This window comes from Anopheles marshallii, chromosome 2 (genome assembly GCF_943734725.1).
Source record: "Anopheles marshallii chromosome 2, idAnoMarsDA_429_01, whole genome shotgun sequence".
NCBI lineage: Eukaryota > Metazoa > Arthropoda > Insecta > Diptera > Culicidae > Anopheles > Anopheles marshallii.
In genome coordinates this window covers 21,028,564-21,053,169 of record NC_071326.1, presented here as the reverse complement: position 1 = coordinate 21,053,169, position 24,606 = coordinate 21,028,564, and the positions used below count along the sequence as shown (strand labels likewise).

General features: G+C 43.6%; 3 protein-coding genes across 3 annotated transcripts; 1 reads left to right on the top strand and 2 right to left on the bottom strand.

Annotated features, from left to right (window-relative positions):
• Positions 1 to 2,724: 2,724 nt before the first annotated feature.
• On the bottom strand, positions 2,725 to 3,748 carry LOC128719414 (eukaryotic translation initiation factor 3 subunit F). Its single transcript, XM_053813039.1, has 3 exons — positions 3,625 to 3,748; positions 3,396 to 3,542; positions 2,725 to 3,328 (listed from the first exon to the last, which is right to left on the bottom strand). Exons 1-3 carry the CDS (start codon positions 3,746 to 3,748, stop codon positions 2,736 to 2,738), a joined length of 864 nt encoding a protein of 287 aa, XP_053669014.1. The 3' UTR covers positions 2,725 to 2,735.
• Positions 3,749 to 5,495: 1,747 nt separating this feature from the next.
• On the top strand, positions 5,496 to 9,396 carry LOC128709729 (autophagy-related protein 9A). Its single transcript, XM_053804738.1, has 12 exons — positions 5,496 to 5,640; positions 5,725 to 5,902; positions 5,974 to 6,184; positions 6,292 to 6,416; positions 6,622 to 6,749; positions 6,830 to 7,014; positions 7,093 to 7,271; positions 7,345 to 7,476; positions 7,543 to 7,696; positions 7,759 to 8,861; positions 8,946 to 9,048; positions 9,118 to 9,396. Exons 1-12 carry the CDS (start codon positions 5,496 to 5,498, stop codon positions 9,394 to 9,396), a joined length of 2,922 nt encoding a protein of 973 aa, XP_053660713.1.
• A 3,431-nt stretch (positions 9,397 to 12,827) lies between these two features.
• Positions 12,828 to 23,640, bottom strand: LOC128719840 (ceramide synthase 6). Its single transcript, XM_053813479.1, has 5 exons — positions 23,456 to 23,640; positions 19,220 to 19,340; positions 13,395 to 13,838; positions 13,054 to 13,314; positions 12,828 to 12,989 (listed from the first exon to the last, which is right to left on the bottom strand). Exons 1-5 carry the CDS (start codon positions 23,638 to 23,640, stop codon positions 12,828 to 12,830), a joined length of 1,173 nt encoding a protein of 390 aa, XP_053669454.1.
• Between the last annotated feature and the right edge of the window lie 966 nt (positions 23,641 to 24,606).

The window sequence follows — 24,606 nt, the reverse complement described above, 5'->3', positions numbered from 1 at the left end:
CTGTCTAGAGCAGAACCAATCGATCTCCCTGGTGCGTTCGATCATATCCGCTAACTGAAGAGAATAATTAAATGCTCGCATCTGGAGGGCATTTTTTGTGTTAAATGCTAACTGTCATTTAGCCAGTACGACACGCGAGCACATGTTCGCGAGCAATAAATGTGACAACTGGCGAGGACAACCCACACCATTAATTAACTCATCTAGCCTTTCGTTTACGGCTCCTTTTCCTTGACTGTGCCTCAAGCGGCTTCCTCCATTTATCATAAATGAATCCGGTTCAAAAGTTAATTGTTGGCATTTAGCAACAAAAGAAGAGATTATGAAAAGAGAAGCAATATTTTGCCAGTTTTTTTTTTTTGGTAAATAGTTAGTAGATGACGCTTGTACTTCGGATAGTATTATTCAACAATCATGTTCATACGATAGAAGCAAGCGCCTCATGCAATGCTACGAAGCACCACGCTTGATTCATACATTGGAGAGTGCTTGCGATTGCGAGCGCCAGCAAATGGGACCAACAGCTTTTGATAAGAAAATCCGCAATGGAGCAGAAGAGAGTGCCCGGCCCCTCGTGCTTACTGCAATGGCCAAACGGATCAGTTTGATCAGCCATTCGATAGGGTGTGCAGCATAAAAGGGTCCACCAAACAACTTTGGACAGTCTTAACCAGTTCCAGAGAGTTGCGATTAATAAAATAAAAAAAAACCAACCCACATGGCGTAATGGGGAAAGAAAGGGCATTCAAGTCTTTTGATTTGTAGTGTTGTCTTTTGAACAAATCTGTCTATTGCTCAGTTTTGTTGATTTATGATGTATGCTGGGTAAAAATTGATCGTGTAATCGTAAATGTCTTGAAGCATAGAATGAATCGGTCAGTAATGCGAGCTAAAGGTAGATGTATCACCTTCCCAGCAACATTTAACGTTTAAGAACCGATCCAATTGCACAAATGACATAATCACCGCAACTCCTTTTCCTTTCTCTCTGTTCTTTCAGGGGGTACGACGTGCCACACATCCACAAGAACGGAGTGGCCGCCAGATTGGTGACACATCGTAGTAGATGGATACCGCACCGGATACCACATACGCCGTGTGGGCAATAGGTATGCTCGCCACCGAAAGTATGAGCACCGGAATGCAACCGCCAAGATCGACGTTGCATCGTTGCAGCGCGATTCGTACACTGATGTCATCGCACGCGCCGGTCATCGTTGGTTCGTATTTGCACAATCGATGAAATCGAGAGTGGAAGATAATAACGGAGTACCTCAATTGCAAGCTATTAATCCGCAAATCGATACGTCCGATACCGGGGGTGATGTGCTGTTGTTAGCAAATAGTAAATGTATCCTCCCTGCTTAAGGGTATCATTTCGTTTGGTCAATGGTGACCTTCGACCGCGCGATAGGTGTTCCGGAACATCTCCCATGCGAACGTTAAACATTGCGGAAGATCTCGCCGGAGAGGCGGGAACGTTTTGAAGCTGATGATGGTTTAATCGATGGCTTGATTTTCAACTCTCCCTACATCGATCCATCATGCACCAATGTTTTGCCTTTGTCATTAGCTCACGGATTAATAACTGTACTTTTTATCTCAAGCACATCGGCATGTTGAGAGATCGATGCTCACTTTCGATGTGATCATCGAACGCAAGCACATCGATACATAAGTCAATTCACTAAGGTACGTGTGTGTGTGTCTGCATTTTGATTTATTGTGCTAGTTACTCCCGGCACAGTGTCCGTGTCGAAATGCCGATCCATAAGAAATTAGTACGATCGAAAGGTTTCCCCTGTCAGTGAATTAGGTCATCTGGGCAGTGCAAAATGTGCGCCAGCTGCAATTGTTATTTATTCATGTCGTATCATCGGAACTTCACAGTTGACGGCAAGTTGTTCGGACATTGTCAGCGATCAAAAAAACACGTATTTCGGTGTACAAAATGCACATTTTGCGAGAAGCATTGGGAGTGCATATTAAATTAGCACACACGATGGTTGTTAAGTAATAATAACGATGAATGTAAGAGGACAGGTAAAATGCAGTAGTTACATCATACTTTATCATTGGTCGTTTTAGTTCATTGACGTCCTTAAACGTTAACGAGCAGTATCGTGCTGGGAAGTAGATATCTTAAACTATACCAAAAAGGGCGCTAGAGAATTGATGATCCGAACAAGCAAATGAAATTGAAATAGTGGGTTAATGTGACATTGGAAATGTGCAAGTTTTTGTCTTTTCTTAGGAGCATACTTCGATGTAATCACTTATCAAACAAGAGAACTGCAGCTTGAACATATGCAAAAGAAATGGAGCAAATGGATTTACGTCCTTCTCCAATTTATGTTGGAATACGAAGTGGGGCTCATCATCATCTTTTTTTTTCAAATAACATGCGATCTCCAGTAGGTTTTATTGGTTCTGTTATTTTAAATAAACTGCAAAACAAAAAGAAGCATTTAATTACCAGGCTCTTCGACGCAATAACAGGAGACGCAAACGTGTTTCTGTGGTGATTTCTCAGCATGATAATAATGCTGTATTTATTAATACCGTACGCCGATTCTCAATTATGGAATAATTTATCGTTATCTCTTCCCTTCTTTTTGGACACTAGTCACTTACACCCAAATGATCGTCCCGCTTCTACTCACTGCTCCAACAGCGTCCGTCCGTTAGTGTTCCTGCACACACACACAAACTGTCTCGATCGATCTGCTGCACTTTTAGTTCAGGAACGATGTGAGTGACGTTAGCTTTTCATTCAATTGCAGTTGAGTTTTAATTAGCTGAGACAACGTGACCACCATTAACAGATCCTTGACGTTTGAGTTGAACATTTGCGCAAATTGATCACCGGTCATGTTCGGTACGGAGTGAATCAGATCGAGCAACGCACGGCCGACCGTGTTCTCCGGTTGCTGCTTTCCGTTCAGCACATCCTCCACGTAGGCCAGCACATCGGCAAGCAGGGCCAACAGTTTATCCGACGCATCGGTTACCTGGGCCAAATCGAGCATGGGCGATACCGTCGATGGACGGTTCGGGTTCGGCTGCATGCCGATCGTCTTCATGCACAGCTGCAGTCCGACAATTTCCGGCTCGTAGCTGGTCACCTCCACGTTGATTGGCGTGAACATGCATCCGCTCTTGCCACCGGGAATGCCCAGCGGTACGCACACGTACGCCTTGATGCCCATTCTGGCACCGGTCAGAGAGGTATCCAACGTTAGATGGACCGGGTTCAAACACTCCCGCGCATAATACTCATGGATGACGGAGCTGTGGTTTGTAACCTCCTGGCCCGATGCCCACCAGCCTGCAAACGAAAATGTCACAATTACAACGGGATGATCCAAGCGAACAGACCGGCAATCATTGCTTACCGACGATGTTTTCAGACGCATTGACACGCTGGTTCAACTCGTACAGATCGGTCGCATAGCCCAGTTCGGCCTCCACCTGGTCCGTGTGTTCCTTGTGCGGTAAACAGAAGCAATTCGTTACCTCGACGACACCTTTGTCCACGGAGCCTGCGAATTGCGAGTGCAAGAAAGAGTGTGGTTATGTTTTGACGGTGCGCGACGATGACTGCGATGCCGTGCCGTTGCTTACCGAGCAGTGTGCCGATCACACGTTCCGAATCAGCATTACGACGTTCGTAGGCATCCACAATCTGGAACAGCACTACCGGATGCACGCGTACGGTTAAATTTAATGGCAAATTAATCGTCGACATGTTTGGATTCGGCAGGAGCAAAAACACACGGTGGCACTCGTAGAAGTGAACTCGCACAAATCTAAACACGCCAACCCGAAGCTAGCCGAAGTTTGATTATGATTCGAAGATGGAATTGAACTTCGAAAATTTGAGCTTTGTGTAGATATAAAAAATTAAAACAAAGCATTATAATACATTAAAAGAGCTTCATCGTATGTGGTAGGATTTTTATTCATCGGAAATCGATAAATTACCTTTTCAATATAACTTTCTATCAACTTGAGCTCAAAGAAAATGTCCGAAAGCTCCCAGCGACACGAAATGTCATTACTGTCAATTATGGTAGAAACAACAACAAACACATCCGTCATGATTCCGTAGAAGTTAGACAAAAGAAGAACGAAAACAGGTGGAAGGGTGGTAATCAGTAGAAAAAAAACGGTGAGAATTACTGCAAGTCGCAAAAGCGATGTTGTTTGATTTCGATAAGTGCTCGGAGGAAGAAGCAGAGCACAAGGACAGCTGGTAGACATTGTAAATAATCTCCCCCAAAACGTGGTTTGGAATTTTCGACAGTTTTAGTGGTTCTGCTAATTCTATTGGTATGTAAACAAAGTAATTTACGGTGGAAAGTGTGACCCTTGGTGTTCTGAATATAAACCTTTGCTCGCGTGCAGGCAAAAGCAAGTACCGATTACCAGGGCAAAAAATCCAGAAACCGTCCTATTGTGGTTTCTTTGTTCGCGCGTTATGGGCTGTTGATCGGAAAAAGCCTCGCACAGACAGAGTGTGGAAAGCAAGTTAACTACGCCATACGCACAACGAGTTTGCTCGGCTATTGCAAATCACCATTTCCTCACGCAGGTGAATTTCTTCCGAAGGTCGTTCAACTGAATACGCATTAAATAACACACATATGTAAAATGTTTTGCTTCGAAAATAGCTCCCCCTGAAAATAGGGTGGTACGACTGGCGGAAGTGGTCGTGTGTCTGTTTCAATGGGACGTTAAATTGTGTTAAAAGTCGTGGTACGGACAAACTCGTCCGCGAATGAAAATCAGCTGGTAGACAGGTGGTGCAAACACAACACCATCATCATAACAACATCGCGAACCGTGCTAGCGAGTGAACGGGTTGTCTTTGTGTTTACCATCAACAAAAAAAGGTCACACCTGTGGTTGTTGTATGTGCAAAACGAAACGTACAAAGTGTGTATTTTTTGTCGTTTTGTGTAGTAGTTTTTGTATAAAATATAAATTGTTGAACAACTGACCTATTACACAGCGCCTACTTTGTAAGAAATAAAACACACAATAGTGACACACTAATGGGCGATGTCTGGCGATGTTTAATCAATGAAATGCGCTGTGTACGCTACTATCTCCCACACTCGAGCTCATGAAACAAACACGTGCAAGTTTCGTCTTTAACTAAAATACTTGTTGCCTCAATCTGAAACGATGCTTTGCCGTTTTTCAAGCGTGAAAAAATGTAAACAAAAATCTTGCTTCATTTGCAAACACTAATCGATCCGTTTTTCTAGTCCACGCCTTCTCACTTCAGATGCTGCCGTCATAGTAAAAAGGGCAACAGTTGATTTCATGTAAACTCAACCCGTGTGTGTGTGTATCATAATCACTCCTCACGCACCTTGAATGTCTGAGGAATGCAATCTGACACCGCCGACCACTAGAGCAAACCACAGGAAAAAGAATCTGCCAGCAGCAGTAGGACCACGAAATTGCAACCAGCAATAGAAGCAAACATGACGACAAATCGTACGTTCGACCCAAAAACGTACGATACGCTCACAAACCAGGACACCAATCCGTTCGCGGACAAACGCTCGCCAACGATCGAGGAAGAGGACACACCGCAGGTCATACATGTCGTGCCGGAGACAAGTAAAGGTAAAGGCGGAACGATCGCTATGATCGAATCATGTACGAGCGCTTCGATTCACTGCGTTTGATTTTCCCCGCTCCGATTTCCAGCTCGATGGAACCACATAGAGGATTTGGATTCGTTCTTCACCCGTGTTTACATCTACCACCAGAAGCATGGGTTTTATGTGATGATGCTGCAGAAACTGTTCGAGCTGTTCCAGTTCGTGTTTGTGGTGGTGCTGATCACGTACATGTTTAACTGCATAGACTATGGAATTCTTTTCCGGTATGCTCAAACACTCAAATCTTCCATCGTTCCCTCTTACAATTGTGCTTTCTTTTCACATGCCCTTTCAGTGACAAGATCATCGAACTTGATACGAAAGTTTCGCTGGGGGATGCGATGATAGGCGTATCCGAATGTGCGGCCAATCTTGGTGCATTTCAATGGTTGGCACTAGTGCTCGCTGGTTTGTTTTGGACGTTTCGGTTGTTTAAATTCTTCTATCAATTTTTCCAATTTTGGGACATTAAAATGTTCTACAATACGGCACTGAAGATCGAGGATGTAAGTATAACGAATTTACTTTTGCAAGTATGCGTGAATTGCATTTTACCTGTTGATGATTCATTGCTTTCCTCTCTCTCTCTGGTACATGTTCATTTTACTGGCAGGCTGACCTGGACAATCTTACTTGGCACGAAGTACAAAAGTGCATACGAGAAGTGCAATCAGAGATACAGATGAGTATCAACAAAGAGCAACTGACTGAGCTAGATATTTATCATAGAATATTAAGGTAATATTGAAATACGTTTGTTATGGAGAGATATCCGGCATATTCCTGAAGCTCCGATTTATCCAAGACCATTAATGGAGTTTTGGGCCAAGGAACAAAAGCATTGACATGCGAAAACTTATACATGTAATGTTCAAATGCACAAATGCAATTGAATGGGCAAAATGGCACAAAATTCTTACCTACGCTATGTTATGAATTGCAGGTTCAAAAACTATATGGTAGCCATGATGAACAAATCACTGCTGCCCGCCACGTCGAAGCTGCCATTACTAGGGAATGTAGTACTAATGAGTCAAGCGCTCCGTTACAATATAGGATTAATTTTGTTCTGTAAGTTCAAACTCTGATTCACAGTAGTTTGGTTGATACTTTTTCGGTTAATTAATTTTTGCTCATTTCAACATCCTTAGGGGGACCATGGTCACCGTTCGAGAACAGCTGGCATCTGCGGGAAGAATACAAACGACCCAGCATGCGCAATGAACTGGCGGCCAAACTATCGAAACAAATACTGTGGGTCGCGATTGCCAACTTTATACTCTCACCATTCATATTCATCTGCCAGTTGATGTACTTTTTCTTCAACTATGCGGACGTAAGTATTGGCCGTGCGGATGACGTTTTTTTTTGAAACCAACTCAGTGTCTTAATCCATGTTCTGTTTCGGTTGCAGCTTATAAAAAAGGAACCCGGTACACTGGGCGTACGATGTTGGTCGCAGTACGGGAAACTGTACCTACGACATTTTAACGAACTCGACCACGAGCTGGACGCTCGTCTTACCCGAGCTTATCGACCGGCGGTAAAATATATGAATTCATTTTCATCGCCCTTGTTAACTGTTATTGCAAGGTTGGTGCCCTCAAATGCAACCCATATGACGACAGAGCAAAGTAGGATAATGAAAATCTCTATTTCCCCGCAGAAACATAGCTTTTGATGCTGGTGGTGTCGCATCGCTTATATTACTGTTGGCCATCTACGATGAGGACGTGTTTCAGGTGCAACATGTCCTTACGCTGTTCACAATCTTGGGAATGATCAGTGTTATTGCAAGGTACGCATATTATCATTCGATAAAATATGTCTTTGCCTTAGTGTTTATCTCGTTGTGACATTTCAGATCACTGATACCGGATGAGAATATGGTGTGGTGTCCTGAGCAGCTGCTGAGAAATGTGTTGGCCCATGTGCACTATCTTCCATCGTCCTGGCGTGGCTTTGCGCACAGTTCAAACGTACGCGATCAGTTTGAACTGTTTTTCCAGCTTAAAATTGTAAGAAGGCTTTTATTGCTTCAGTTTATTTATTGTTCCTGATGTGTTTTCTGTTGTTTTAGATGTATATTCTGAACGAACTGTTCAGCCCGCTTGTGGCACCGTTCGTGTTGCTTTACGATTTGAGGCCAAAATCTCAACAGCTGGTTGATTTCTTCCGCAACTTCACGGTCGATGTGGTGGGCGTTGGAGACGTGTGTTCCTTCGCACAGATGGATGTCCGCAAGCATGGCAACCCAGACTGGCAGATCCCCATCGTGACGGATGACAAGGATAGTGAAAATGAAACTCCTCTTATATCTCCGGATGATGTTGGTGGCGGTGGTACTAGGATTGGTGTGCCACCTTCCTCAGAGACTCATGCTGCTGGTGTTCCACCATCCGGAGGCCACGGTGCCACACCGTATAATCAGGGCGAACACGGTAAAACCGAACTTTCGCTGGTACATTTCACGCTTACCAATCCCACGTGGCAAATGCCACCGGAAGCGAAACAGTTCGTGCAGGGGATTAAGCGTCACGCACTGCAGGATCTCAATCGACAACGGGGTATGTTGCTCGGTTTGCACAACCCAACCGCAATGGGTCAGAGTTTGCTGTCGATGGAAAGCATGGGTGCGGAGTATTCGTCCATCATACAGCCCATATTGCAAACACACAACCTATCGAACTCACAGCATCTGGGACTATCGATGCATCTCGGTGGGTTCGGTTCACCGGTTCCACCGATGACGCCTGCCTTTGGGCCGGGTATGATGCCATCGACCATGCATCAACAGCCAGCGCAACACGGTGCTGGTGTGCAATCGTCCCACCAGTACCATTTCGGACCGCAATCGTACGATTTCGAGCGAATGTTGCAGCAGAATCTTACCGACGCTAGTACGGTGGCACCTATGCCTAGTCGCAGCACTTTCCTAGAGGACATTCATGAGAATGACGACGAAGCGGGAGCACCATCGTTGGCGCCAGAGGTTCCGCAGGCAAGCACCAGTAGCCGTGTTCAGGCAGGCAGTGTTGCTCCTGCCACGATGGGATTGGATCCAGAGTTGGAGGGTAGTCGGTTTGTGGCGCCGTGTACCGATGGCATGGTGTTTAGCACTCGTGGAGGAATGTCACGTCGTGAGGGACCTGCGGAAGGCTCTCGCAATGGGTTACTTTCGAGGTGAGTATTTGGTCAAATAGTAAACCTTTGTACGGGACAGATTTCACTAATCACCTGACATATCTCCCTCTCTTTTCGTTGCAGTCTTTATGGCGATATGCCTACCAATGCTCCGGCACCGTACGAATTTACGACTGCCGACATGTGTCTTAGTACGCTGTACCTGCATGAGCTGCATCACAATCGTGTAAGTAAATTTTAAACAGGTCAAGGAATTAGGATGTGGAGTTCTGACTATTCATTCTTATTGTTACAGTTGCGCCGTCACGGTGGTAGCCTGAGGCTTGATATGGGTTCACCACCACCAAGTTCATCACATCGTCCATCAGCCGTTGGTCGCTTCATGGGACAGGGAGGATTCCGGCCATTCGGTTCGGTAGTCCAACCATCGCTAGTCAGTCACCCGTTGCGTACGCTTGCGCCTGGCATTATCGGTGGCGAAACTGCTGGACCGTCCGGTTCGACGGCGGGCGGTAGCAGTGGATCGATAGTGGCCGCCGAACGAACCCCTTTGCTCGGTGGCAAAAAGTCATAGCACCAGGCGGAGTGGGTCTAACTGATAGAGGCAGCACTTAGGTTCGAAGCATGCAGATAGGTTTATCGTTGAGCGAAGGAAATGAATGAATGTGATTTGTTTATACTGTCTCATCGTCTTAATGTTAGACCGAATTCGCGAAGGGGACGGCAAAGCTGATCGTGATATGTAGAAAATGGAGCTAAATTTTAAGTACCACTAGCGACAGTGCGAAAGAATAATGATAGAAACAACGAAAGTGAAAGAATATTTTAAGCGAATAGTGTGAATGGTAACCGTGTGTGAGCGCTTTTGTAAATAAAGTAAAGAAAACAACCTCGACTTGATATCGTGCGCAAACGAAAACTGAAACACGATTAGATGAGTCAACTAAAAAAAAATATTCTGAGATCAAGTGAAAATTGACTGCACGCCGAGAGAAAACACGGCTTGTAAAATGCTTACCCAGATATCAGGTTCAAAAGGTCAGATAAAAACGAATATAAGGCAATTGAATAAAATCGTTTCCTTTTTTGTTTCCACCGATGTACAGTCACGGCAATTAGACGACAGTTAAGCATATCTCCCGGGAGATAACGTACATTCATTGGCAGCTTTCGTATGAGAGGTGAGCTGAATAGGTGTGGGCTAATGCCCTCGAAGTTATTCAAATTGTACGGAAAACTGATGCTGAGATAAGTTGTTAATATTGTGAAATAAATGGGGACTTCCCTCGTCTGAAAAACACAATTGAACATATTAGTATTAACCGACGAAGTGACTTTCCCGGTGAGTGCTTAGAAGAATTCTTGCGCGAATCTAATGAAGAGTTGTTTGGTGTTGGATTATCAGCTGGCATATGTGAAATACCTCAATATTGTGCCCCAAATCTTGTATACATCTGTATACAACCATACATTACACTTATCAGCTGTCCGATAGTCACAGTCAAACTTCTTTACTCCTTCAAATGCCATCATAAATAAAAATACACATTTCCTACAGGCCTTTAGTTGTTCCCAAGAAACAGGATTTTATTGTTCGTAACTACTGACTCCCTATTTCTGCAGTGATGCATTTCGCTTAACATTTCTCATATCATTTCGCTAAACATTTCAAACACCCTACGTCGGGGCACTTGCGACGGGCGAAAGAAGAGCTTTTACTTATGATTTTTTTGTATTACACGTTGTTAATAATGCGCTTGTGAACATTTATCTATATAAATTAGCTGGTAAATGGATTCGCTTCCGATTAAATCGTTATGCGCGAGCGAACACTACCAAAAGCAACCGTCAACGTACGAACGAGAGGGAACGATTGTGTAACTGTGATGGTTAGGAGCGATCCAGTGGCGGTTTTTATCTTTTATCTTGCGGTACCGGCAATATGATTAATGTTACTTGTACGAGTAAACAAAAAAAACGAACATAGAATAGAAGTGTTCGATTCAATACATTTTGGCGTAAGGACACTCAAGCGAATATTTTCAAAATGAAGGACTTTCATCCCTTTCATAGTGAACCGGAGGATTATAAAAATTTTACTATTATCTACAACTCTTTCACCATTACTTAGTGTTTTCTTGTTGTCTCTTAGTTTCGCTGCCACCCCGTTATCACCGATCGCAGCATTGCAATATGCAGCGTTTTGTTTTCTACCATTTCCATCTCCATCTCTCTTGCACTCTGCTAAGCAGTCTTATACAGGATATATTTTGAAGCACGGGACTTCACATCTACGTACAAAACCTCACGCTCATACAACGACTTATCATGGATGTAACGAAAGGGAAAGGATGAATAGGTAACCAAACATCGAACGGAGGGTATATTTTGGGCTAACTTTGTGTTACGTCTCGATGCAGGATTTGACATTCTTTGCTGACCAATTAATTAAAAAATAAGCTTTGGTAGGACGAAAAAATATTAACAACGATTTGGGGCCCTAACAACACGACACATACCGAATGAGTCATCTATTGGTTTAAATTGTACTTATTGAACGTTTGTTAATTGGGAAAATTTGATTAATGCTTTAATAACCAATGTTAAAGAATGATAAGCCATTCGTTTCGGTTCACCTCAGCTCCTGTGACTTGTCGAGTATTTAACTAAGCATCGTTTAGACCTTTCCATGTTTTACCAACACCAAGCTCAATCTCAAACGGCAAACTAATTTACCTTTTACCACTTAAACTATACAACTTTCCTAATTTCACACGCTTGTGATCGTATCAAATAGTCACTGAACAAATGAATAATGCACTGGAAATAGTTAGGCGCAAATGAGGCATGACACAGGCGGCGGTTTACGGAATGTATCGCCATTCTTTATCTTCATCTTTCTCTCAAAACACCCTTTCTAGCCGAATTACAAACCCAACAAAGACATACAATGAAAAGGCTGAACGAGCATTTGTGTGGCTTCGGTGCCACACGGTGTAAAACGTACCGAAACTGTATGTTTTTCAGTTTTCTTTTCGTCGTCCCGTCCAAACCTTTTATTATGTTCATCCTCTCGCAACGTGAAAGTTTGCTTCAACACAAACAGGCTGCGATTTTCGCAACTTCATCTTGCCCTCTTTCATTTCTAATTCATCCCCTGTTCACCGATCAAACGTTTTGCCATTTGTTTTTTACTTGTTTACTTTTTCATTAAATCACTTTTTCCGTGTGTTTCTTTCCACCGTTCTTTTTGTTTTCTTTTTCTTAGCTAATAAATACTTATTCCTAGTTTTTTTTTTTGCATTTTCGACTCATTTCTTCACTTGCTTTGATTTCCGTTTTCCTTCCTAAAACTATTTGTTCGTACAAACATGATTATTCCGCGTCTGTTACACGCACGAAAGCACTGCGATTCATCATCCGACCCCAACGCAAAGGAAGGATATGCATCCATTAGTTTAACCCTATCTCAAACGTTTTAATGTATTCTATAGCAGGAAAAAAAACGATCAAACAAAATATACTTATAAATAACTGGTTTTTCGTAAACTGCCCACAATTTGTTTTCTTTAAACGTCCCTTTCTTGAACTTCTGTACGCTCTGTAACATATATGGAACCGTCCGGTTTTGTTGCACCAAATGACGATCACCGGTATTATTACTATCTTTAAACGAGGCAAAACATTTGAATTCCTCTTTCGTCCATTTTATCGATATAAACTTCTAGGGAAATCCATCTTTTACAAAGGAATTCATGGTTTTGTTATAGCAGCAATATTAGATGATCAGCTTTAGCTTTAGCAGATACAACACAAACAGTACAATAGAAATGTGGTTGTTTGATTTCACATAGTTTTGTCTAACCGTCTAAGCTCCCGGGCCCCAGAATAATTTGTTTTGTTTTGCAGCCTATATTTTATGGTACGTTTACAGGTGATGCGCTTCTAGGTGATGAGTGGTCACATACATGCCAACCTGTAAAAATGGTATCGCGGCGACACACTTTACTGTTTCTTCTTCGGGGAAGCACCAACACTGCTCGCCTTTGTCGTTCCATTCTTGGTCGGCTGTTTCTTGGGTGTTCCACCGTTCGATAGGAGTGGGCGAGAATTTTCCGAACTGTCGGATATCTCGTCGCTAGAATCGGACCGCACGTCACCATCCATCTGTGGAGAGAATTGGCATAACGTTAGTGACCATGCTGGCAACATTGCCGACGATCAATCGTACCTGTCCTGATTTGAGTGCCTTCTTCACAATCTGCATAATCAAATAGGTCCAGCATATGTGCAGCACCAGTAACAGTATTAGCAGCGTGTTGAAGATGTAGTACGCCGGGAACATTGGTAGAATCTGTGGCGCCTCCACAGACGAACTGTAGATGATGCGTGGGAAGAGAATCAATCTCGTCACGATCCACACAACGGTAAAGATGGCAAAGATCGTGTCACACACTTTCTGATACTGTGCGTACTTCGTTAGCTTAGCGGACTGTAAAAAAAAATCCCAATTACTCATAAGGATATGGGCGACACAAACACAAGCTGGACAATTTGTCCAACGCATTTTACCTCCAGGAAAATGTCTGCACAATCGTGCACCAACAGCACGAGCGAACCGACCCGGTGCAGGTTGCACATCCAGCTCAGTGCCATCAGCAGTATGGTGATCATGTGGTGGGCAAACATCTGCCAGAAATCTTTTCGCTTCACATCGTAGAACTGGGAGAATGTCAGCGACCAGTAGAAGGCCATCGAAACCATGTAGTACCACCAGATGTCGTTTGTGACCGATTGGTGCGGGTAGCCATACCAGCAATGTTTGATGTCCCAGAGCCACGGCTTATCGTACATGACGATGCAACCGAAGATGAAGCTGTACGTGTAGTAGATGCACCGCCAGGACGTTTCGCAAAATTTGATCAGCGTCGTTGGTTTATCCTGTGCCCGGCGACGTCTCCACCAGTATTCGATATGTCGCTCTGTCATATCCACCTGCTTCATCAGCCGCACGATCTGGAGCGATGGAAAAAGGGGAAATTGAAAATTTTAAATATCTTCACCATTTTATTGCTTGAAAGTACAAACAAACGCATCTGGAAAGCGAATTTGTCCCTGGTGGGACGATGTGCGCAAAAACTGATGGACAAAATGGTGCAAACAATATGCACTCGGAAGTCGGCAAACTTGGAATTTTATGTCGAATTTGCCTTTTACTAACAGCAACAAGGTCTTCCGTTGTTGGAATAACAATCAATACGAAGCGTTGATGGTTCACGCGGCATAACTTTAAGCGGTGAAAGCTAAAGAGAAACGAATAAAGCAAACATACAGACATCGTCGAGGTAAAGATCAATTACCATTCGTTTAAAAAGCAAAACAGTCCAGCTGCAAGTAACGTTTTGGTGACATTGGTTTGTGACGAGATCTACAAAACCAATTTCATCTATACTGGTGATCGCTTTCAGTGATTCTGCCACCAAGGTTCGGAAACACTTCAGCCACTGCATGGTAAAGCACATCTGGTGACGTGACCAGGATTGTGTCGCTCGTAAGGATTTTACCCAACTAATTCCATTTGTTAAATGGTACGCTTTCACGCGAACCACCGCTTGGAAATTGGTTCGCAAAATGAAGACCTAAATCAACAAAATCACCCCCGACGACGTTCCCCTCTACCCTTGGCGCCATTCGCTAGCATTTGAATAATTGTTTCGTTTTATTCGGTAACATTCCACATCAGCATATAGCGCAGGCATCTCGTCATGCTCCAGAAATCTAGCACACACCATCACCGCTAGCCGATTCTTCTTGGTCGATCCGGCACACGTCCACCGTAGAACGAAGAGAGGCGCCTAGAGGTCAACAAGAGCTGTTGATAGAATAGAATATATAACGTTCTGTGTGTAAGCAATGCATACGCCTCCGGTGCAGCGTTTGTTTCCATTTGTTTAACTTTCTTGGGAGATTATATCGCCCCCAACACCCCCCTCCGCCCCCCCACCGATTGGGGTTATGAAATGTTATTGATGTGTGTATTTTTGGCATTTCGAGTATAATGGATACTTTCGTATTCGTAGCGGCCTGTGAAGAAACGCATTCCACGCTTCGGAATCGGAAACTGAGGCAAGAAATTGCGTTGAACGTGCTGCGGCGCACAACACAGCACATGAGCAAAACTAGTGTCGTTTGTTGGGCCAACCACTTTCAACACGGCTGGTGAATGTATAATAAACTTTTTAATTGATTTTAACTGTTTTCCGTTGAAGTGTACTTGTTGATGACAATTTTTTTTGTTCTCGCATGGACAAAGCTGTAAAGTGAAAGCTGCGACTCTTTTAAAATAGAGGTAGAAAAAAGGGATTCTGATCAAAAAAATATCCGTAAAGTAGAACACAAACACAATAAAAAAAATCTCATACGAGACCCATTTATGTTCAGGGGAAAAAAAACAAGTCTGAGGTCATTTAGATACCCGGACCCTAATTTTGACAACCATAACCAGCATATACTGCTGATACTGCCGTAGACCCTAACCCTTCTGATACGTATGTCTTCACTAGATCAAGGAGAAATCAAGTGAAAGCCAAGCGGGCTGACCGTCTGCATGATAATTTCATTAGTGCGCTATTGGACAATTTTACGCCGATTATTCTCGCTCCGTTCGGTCTGTCGTCTTCGAACAATAAGAATTCGTTGAACAGTGGTTGTTTTAATATGCATGGTGCTCCATATCACGGTATTGATGTAAGTTTAGGTCACAATATTCCAGAGTTTGAGTTCTTGTTGTGTTCTGATTGACGAAGACTTTCCTCAAAGTGGTTTGCATATCTTACGTCAATATAGTTGCTGAAAATGATGCCACGTTAGACTTCAAAATAAGGATGTTGATAGCGTTTTTATAAACCAAGTTGGAGTGTTAGGAACAAATAAATCCTCCAGTCCATCATTCTGCATCTGTGCTGGCTAAATTGAAACCTACCGAATTCTGTCCAGCATGCGACACTAAACGGTTTGAAACATGGCCGTCGGTTGGCTCGCAGAACAGCAACATTTGCTTACATAATCTCCGGTCTGTAATCGCACCATTTCGCAGCATACAACAACAAACAGCAGCGCCATGTTTCGTCTCAGAACGATCGCACGATCGTATCGCACAACCTCCGGTGCAGTTTTTGCATAATTCACCATTGGGTATTCCCTAGCGCAAACGGGTGCGTTTGTCGCGGGACAACGGTGATGAAGTGCAAGAGCGTCCGTCCATCTCATTACCGTTCACACGGAACCGAGCCGATTGGATGAAATCTCTTGGCCCGCGATGTGGAGGCAGTGTGTACGGGTTGGGGTAGGCGACAAGGCAGAAAGAGATACACAGCGGCAAGATAGCACACGAGACTCGCGTACGACCGGCTATATGGGGTGTACACCCACAAACATCCTCCCGGTACACCGGGTACGTCACACACCTCGCCATATTGCCTAGACGTCGCGAGCTGTAACATTATGGAAACGCGCACCACTATGCATTCTAGTTATCTACCGCACATTCACCATCGTGGTTGTGTGTTTTGCTTCGCCGAGAGCGAAGGCATCAGATTAAATATTCCATCGACGTAAATTCTACGTCTTCCGCCGTCACCATCGTCAAATGGGAGTCAACGATATCGTTGCGACGATGGCTAATAAGCTGCTGCTCAGTAAGGAAGTGAACGGATGGTGGTGCTGGAAGCGCTGGACACACGGGAACAGGGACCACTGCCCAAGCGAATGGCGGATACTTCACGCTGAAAGGTTCTGGGTGAATAAAATCTGTTTGATTTGGAGACACCTCTTCGTTACGGACTGGTCCATACATCACCATACAGGCGTTACGTAGGGTGGCGGACTTGGTCGCAACCCCAAGTGCAGTTGTCTGGCCATTGTATTCACCATTGGTCACCATTCTTGGGTGCCTTATGGCCAAAGTTTTATGCGAACCAGCCCTGGAACGGTTGGTACACAACCAACACAGGCAGGTTTGATGAAGTTCCTAAATATTCTGCCAGTTTTTAGTCAGTCTGCTAGTGCAGCTTATTGCTTTGCTTTGCTCCGAAAGAAGTTCAGAATTCAAACTTTATTACATTCATATTCACTTTGAACAGAAGAGATGTCTGGTACTGCATGGTGTCCAAATTGGACTAGTGCAACTGCTATCAATTATTCATTATTTACGGTAGATGCTTGGAATGCTTGAATTTGAGTTAAATTGCATGCAGTGACATCATTACTTGTGCATTCTCTAATTGTTATAAGTATGCAATGGCGGGAATGTTGAGGGAAACGTTGCTCCAGTAAAGTCTAGACGACTCAAAGTTGGAGATTATGTCGTGGAATGCAAAGAGCGTCCGGCAAAAATAAACATTTACAGAAAGAAGTTCTCTGGATGCTCAGGATCTGGTGGATTTATCACAAACATTGATCATAAAAGGCTTATACAGACGTTAGTAAATGAGGTTAAGGGTTTCTAAGTTTGGTCGATCAAGCCTAAATATGTACAAAAGCAATTCTTAAACATGAAAATATCCAAACACGCGTGGAAATCTCCCTAAGCCCTTGAAAGAGATACTTCATTCTCCGTGTAGGATAGAATTTTCTGAATAGCTTTCAACAAATAAATACAAGAATATCTTGAAAGATGGAAACAAGTAGAATTGCTTCCATAAGAAAACGTCCAAAATTTAGTTTGTAAAGAAGCACACAACATAAAAGCCGTGGTTAAGAAACCGTGTCCTGGGGTTTGATTAAGTTACCGAAAACGCTAACGTTGAGTTCTGCTTTTTGGCAACACGAAAACCGCCCATGTACTTTAGAAGGCTTCCCAAAAGCAAGCGTCTTTCTGCCCAAATTATGTTACATGTATTCCTTCACAAAAAAACCCAACCAAAAATAAAAAGTATACATATATGATTTATATGCAGTGACTGACCTTTGTAGCGTCGTCGAAAATTACGGAGCATTGGTAGTCGCTGTGCTAGTAACTTTTGGCTAAACGCTCTAGTGCAACGGCAAATGGACACAAAGAAGGGCGAGCTTTTCACGGCAAAACAAAACAGGACACAGCGTATGGCCAAAAGCTGGCATTAATAGTCCGTTCTCGCCATTAGGAAACGCGTCGTTTCGATCCAACGATAAGCGGCCGAGTACGACTGGCTGGCACCGCACACACACACAGACGCGGTGGTGTGACCAACGATTCCGACCGGGCTTTTTGCGTGATTAAGTGAACTATTTATCGATCTACCCAACCGGCGAACGCTCCCCGTTTCGCGGTGACGCGTCCTCTGCGTCTCACAAAATAAATCACAATAAAACTCGTACATTTCTGTATTCCAGCGCTAATCCACCAGCACAAAGCATGGGGGCTACAACAGAACAAGCTGTAACCTAAAAAGATGCATTTTTCTATCGTAATCATCAAGAAAGGGGTGAATTTTGCGCCATGTTCGATAGTATGTGATGTTTCGTGACGGAGTGTAATTACTGTTGCTGGATGACTAGTTTTTTTGTGTGTTTGCTGTTCTGTCTAATCGATCCTGCATGTTATTAAACATCCAGTCAACGGTTCGGGCGTTTGCCGTGCAAAGCACCACTACCACCGACCCGGCTTTATCAATCAGTGAAACTACACGTGCCACGTGGGAGGCCATGGGTGTCGGGAAAGCAATTCCGTCCGGCGATTCCTCTCCGACACAGCGTACACAACCTGTCTGCCGTATGAGACAGCCCGGACATCCGGAGCAATTTCTTGCTCCCAATCTTTAATCTCTCCCGCTAGTGTAAATACTGTTTACAATCGTACGATTTGGAAACAAAAACGGGCGGAAAAATGAGCGGAAAGTGGGCAGCGCGAGTGTGCGAGTGGCTTATCGCTTCCGGTCGAAACGATTGCCACAGAAATTGATTCATTCGATCCGGCGATACTGTGCCGCTTTTGCTGGTTTGTTGACAGCCACGAGCTACCAGCATGATTAACAACCCAAACCATTGTACATCGGGGGGTTGTTTCATTACCCAAACTGACCACGTTTGGCTTCTTAACCTTACCCGTTAGGTTATGTGGTGTTATGCCTTATGTATAAACAGTGTAAGTGTACTTTCATGCCTTATGTATGAACAGTGTAAGTCACTGCGAAATGCGCTAGCCGATGTTCCGCAAGCACAGCAGGAAAAAGATCATTCGGTAATGCATATTCATTTCTCGAGCAGTATGCTTTCTTCATCAGAACGATAAACCAACACGCTCGGTAAAGCAAATCTGCAAGAAAGGACAAATTTGCCGACCATTGATAGTAAAGAAAATTTACTCAACTAACCAATTGCAGCGTTAACATCTGATATCAGTTGACTAACAAACTTACCGTTTTGTGATTAAGCCGGCTGTTGACATTGTATGCCGCTTCGAGGACTTTATTTGGTCTCGGTGGCTTTGGTCCGGTGCTCTTTATTCCAATCGCCTTACCGATCGGTGCTAACCAATATCTGCAAAGATACAAACAAATAGTCAAGCGATCAGAGATAAGACATGTGACTAAGAAAGTTTTTTTGAAAATTCTGCGTAATGTATTTCATATGCAAGAGACACCAATCTCTGCTCGGCCCCAAAATGATTCATTTTATTCCGGCCCGAAGATCGGAGAATGGCGCATCCCGCCAGCTGGACCAATGTTCGACACAATGTACACGCTTGTTACACATATTTTCCATGGCCTCAATTTAAGAGTGAATAATGATGGAATTCCAAGGGATGGTACGAGGAGTTGGGAAAAACAAACAGAAGGTTGGGAGCATGGGATTGATATTGATGTAGGGAAGGGTAGTGTCTCGCTTTATTTTGGACATTGATAATGAGCCAACGACTCTCATAAAAGTCTCCATCATTGATATGAAATGATTCAACGCAACTTGTGAGGGGAGAAGATTCTCAAAAAAAAAATACCCTATCCGATAAAAGCTTAATTGGGGCCGATAACTTATCAGCTGAAAGCCCTGACGCATTGGCTTTGGATAGGTGTGCGAAAAAAATAAAAAACAAAGACGCTGGCATGAAATGGTTGTAGTCATCGAATGAAGAAAACCAAAGCTAGTTGTCTTCCATTTGCTGATCATTGTTGTCGTCATAGACGAATTTTAAAAGCTTAACAAACGACACTCACATTCTAGTGGCCTAGTAACGAAGCGCCAGTAAGAGAACTTTCCGTACAGCACTTTGATCATCATTCATTACATTCCTATCGTATGATGTACGTGCAATGACACGTAGACACGTTTTATGATAAAACAAAATGTTAAGCGCACCTGTACTAGTGGAGGTCGAGCCTTCCGTAGTGCGTCAAACAATCCCTCCCTCATGCGGACGGTTGCAGCACCAAACGAATATAGCGAGTCACAACGAGGTTCGCGTGTTTTGGCGGAGGGGGCGAGGTTTTTTTTTCGGCCCCGGTGTACCTAGTAGTTTTTTGTTCCCGGACCGCTGAACGCTTATCGTTGCTTGGCGGGGTTGTCTAGGATCAAGGAATTCGGGGAGAGTGAGGGCATATCCAAGAGGGGCATATATCAGCGTAAAAGATAATACATTTGTACGAGATGGAGCAAAGCGATAAGTCGAATGGGTTGTGTACGATTTTGGGTTGAATTTTACTTTAACTATAAGAATCTCTTGTGATTTTACCACATCCAACATGTAAACTTAAATAAAATGCAAACATTATTGCACTCTGTACCGACCGCATAATTTGTAACCTACAATGCGCAATAACGGATTCTTCTGTTTGAATTGTTCCGCTGTTTCATGAGGCTATTTTTTATCGCTGCTGATAAGATGAGTTTCACAAAAGTATCAACTGTAAGATAATGTAATCGAGGGCAGTAAAAGTTGGATGCCGGTGCAGCAATTCAAGGTATTTGTGATGAAATAAGTAAAAAGAAAATGAATAAATAAATAGAAACATGACCTCTGTTTGATGAGGTAACATCAATTTGATTGTTTTACGAATTTTGTTTCCAATAATAGTATTGTAGAACAATTTTAGCAGTATGCAATAAGTAAATAGCTCAAATAAACAGCAAACATTGTGCAGTGAACCAAGCGGATAAGATTCAAAATAAAGAAACAGAAGATAAAATAACTGGTGCTGCTCAGAAGGTTTGTACCTTTAAGCCAAAAAAGGTAAATGTTTCAGCAAATGTACACAACAACAGCAAACAGCTTCTACAAACTTTGCCCACGTTACCTACAACAACATCAGAATGTTGTGAGTAATGGGTTGAAACGTGGTACAAAAATGCACTGTCCTGTTCTGTGCAGCTTTTCGTTGTTGTATTGCAACGTTTATAGCATAGTTAACTTTTATGTTTTTTCCACTTTACAACCTTCCTCAATCACTCAGGTCACCACAATCAGCTTAAGCGGATGGTTCTTATCTGGAAGGTTATTCCTATTATTGTTCATAGTAAAAAGGAATGACTAAATGAATCTTTTTTTACACAAAAAAAGTTCGAACTTCACGAGCACCAATACTGATGCCAGTCAAAACATTATGTTTCCGACCTATAAGGAACGCAAAACAATCATCCCACCCAGCCATATGACATCACTCAGCGATTCTGACGAATTGGAACTGGGGTAAGTATGACGAAGCACGTTCAATTTCTTCAATACCGATACACCCTCATGGTGACCTGCGGACTGCACAGACATGACTCACCGTCACTCAACGTGCGCAGAACATAATTCCCTATGCTATTGAGCTACGGAATTCTAACGCGATACATGGACAATAGCATACAGTTTGTTGTAAAAGGAGTACGTCGGTGAGTGTGATAACGTTTAATCATACGATTAATGTAAAAATTCCATGTTCTACTACCCGATTTCGGTTTTCGATACCCCCGGTACTGCTACTACTCCGCCGCTCACCCATTGTTCAATTTATGACCGATGACGATGACACGCGGATTCCCATTCCATATTGCATAACCACCACCCGGCCTATCATCAATAACTTCATCCCCGCACCGACGACACGCACGCACTCCGCCGTATATATATACTTGTTGGGGAGCATTTTGCAACGTTTGGCGTGACTTTTGCTTGATTAGATTACCCATTATCAGTTACATTCTAAGCCTTCGCTTTCGATAGACGTGTCGACAACGCAGCAATCATGCATAGCGCGATGCTAATGGTGGTCGTGTCGGTCATACATGCACGAGAAACCGCCAACGTTTCCGTCGGGTGTCTAGTGGGTGGTAGTAAGGGTGCCAAAACCAACCCAAGATCGGCAGCAAGACATGAGGGTGATAATGAACCGTTCGAGGTCGAAGTCAACGATTCTTATCGCACGGCACGGACGCTGGATCATGGTGATCGAAACTTTTCTGAATCGTATGTCGTACCCGCATGCTCATCGTGAATTTGGAATTTCACTCGTGCGCAAGTCACGCAACGCGGGTTTTGTTGGTTTTCGATCGCAATCCTAAAAAGATATTAAAATGTATTTTAAATATAAATGTTAACCTTCATAAAACAGTTCCAAAAACCCGCCATACAGATGTCATTAAGGGCTGAAAATCACCATTGACCCTATATTAGAAGAATTCCATTATTAATTGGAGGTCAACCAATTGATCTTCGCAGTGGAGGGATTCGAAAGTGATCGATCCATACATACACACACACACACCAGATGGTTAAAGGGTTCTCCCTCCACAATACTTTAATGCCGGTACGATCCAAGCATGCTCTGAGTGCACATTTGTCAGCGACCGGCTCCGGTCCAGCATAAACATAAACTATGCACTTGACAGCTTAACCGGGAGAGAGAAAGCGATACTTTCGAGAGCGGGAATGAACGCTAATGAAGGCCAGAGAAAGCACAACGGTTTTGTGGTGAATGAAAAGAAACCCAAAATCCAATCGGATACCCATGTTGGGGCTCCATGAGTGTGCGTGTGTGTGTGTGTGTTTCTTTTTTTTCATGCGTACATTTAGAAGGGTGTGAATGGTTTGTGTTTGCATATCCGTCACCCTAGTGCGGACAACATTCTCCTGGAGCAGTAATCAATAATACGAATGCGTAGCTGCCTCAAAACTGAGATTTCAATCCATCGTTTTTGTATTAAATCAGTTGACTCTATCTTCCAACACAAAACAACAAAGTCCCGTAACGACGGTGCATTATGGACAACCGGATTGAATTGTGCTGTTAAAAAGGCAGAACCAAGCAACCGGGCATGGAGCGGGTGTTTCTTTATTTTTCTTCCTTCAATGATTTCTCCCGTTTCTTCCGAAATTATAAGGGCGTAACCGCATAGCGGCTGGCCAGGGGGATGATATGATACCCTGCTTCCTACCGTCGCCACTACATTTGTTGCGGCGTGCAAACATCGATCTGAAATTCGCGCTTATACGGGAGGCCACCATCGGACAAACTGAATGTGTGTACACACACATACACACGCACACAGCGAACACTGTGCAACGGCATTTGTGCGCGATTGAGGTTATGTGTGTACGCGGCGCGCGATCGTCAGCGAACCGCCTGGCTGCTTGTCTCGCCATTCCACCTCTGCGCTTCGCCTTCCCTTTTACCTACCGTTCCACGGCCCAACGTAGCACGATTATTACCGCGGCTATCGGTATCGGGTAGATCAGGTGCCGGTAGTCGGCATGGTTCACGTCCGATCGCACACCCGGCCGGATATCATCCCAGGTGGTGTTCGGTGGCAGCCACACTTTCGTCGACCAGAACGCGTCCGAAACGACCCGCACTATCTCCATGCTGCTGTTAGCCGGGGCCACGGAAACACACGGCGGATTGCTGGCCACACACACGCACACTTGGATTGCACTGCTGGTGCGCCTTTTTTGTCACTCGAAACGCCTACACAAAACCACAGATATTGCAAGTTGCAGAAGTAACGTGCACTAGCGTACCGGGACTAGAGCAAACCGCACGAGAGAGGGATGATTAACACACCGCACAACACTATTTACAGCTCATCATTTTCATCATTCACTGATTCACGTCGTGACGGCACCTTCCGTGAGGCCCTTAGTATGCACGCATTACAGCAAGCCAATAGTTACCACTACGGGCGATACTGATACCGATGAAGAACCGATACGCACCAGCACTGGGAACGGAGACACGGTGCAGAAACTCTCTAAAAATTAATTTTGCGCAAAGCAAAATCAATAAGCGCAAGTGTCAAACGTTCCACCCTCCTCGGTCGACGAAAACCTAATGTTTATTAAGCGGCTGCTACACGTTCGAGGTAACAAAATTTCCCCAAGTAGCAAATCGCGCCCGAGTACGATTGGAGAGCTGTCAAAAAATACAGGGCTTGGCAACTATCGAATAAAGTTGACATTTCGAGATGGTAAATTACGTGTGCGAGAAAGATGTATGGAAAAAGACTTCAAAATATGTTTTTATAATTTCATTTCACTGACTATTCAGCTACGGGTAAATAAAGTCACAGAAAGGCAGAAATGGCAGGCCTAGACCTCCAGTTAAAATATATCTTTTGAGTTTTTTTTTATATAAATTTGATAATTTTTGAAGATTGGAAACCTGCAACTTATTTTGATATTTGTGTTTATTTCAAAATCCCAGATGCATTTATAACTCCATTTCCTTCCGAATAACGGTAACGATGCACCCATTCCTGCTTTTTTCACTAATTATGAATTTCACAAAAGCAGAACTATTGCCTGGCCGTTTTACTTATAGTAAAAACATAA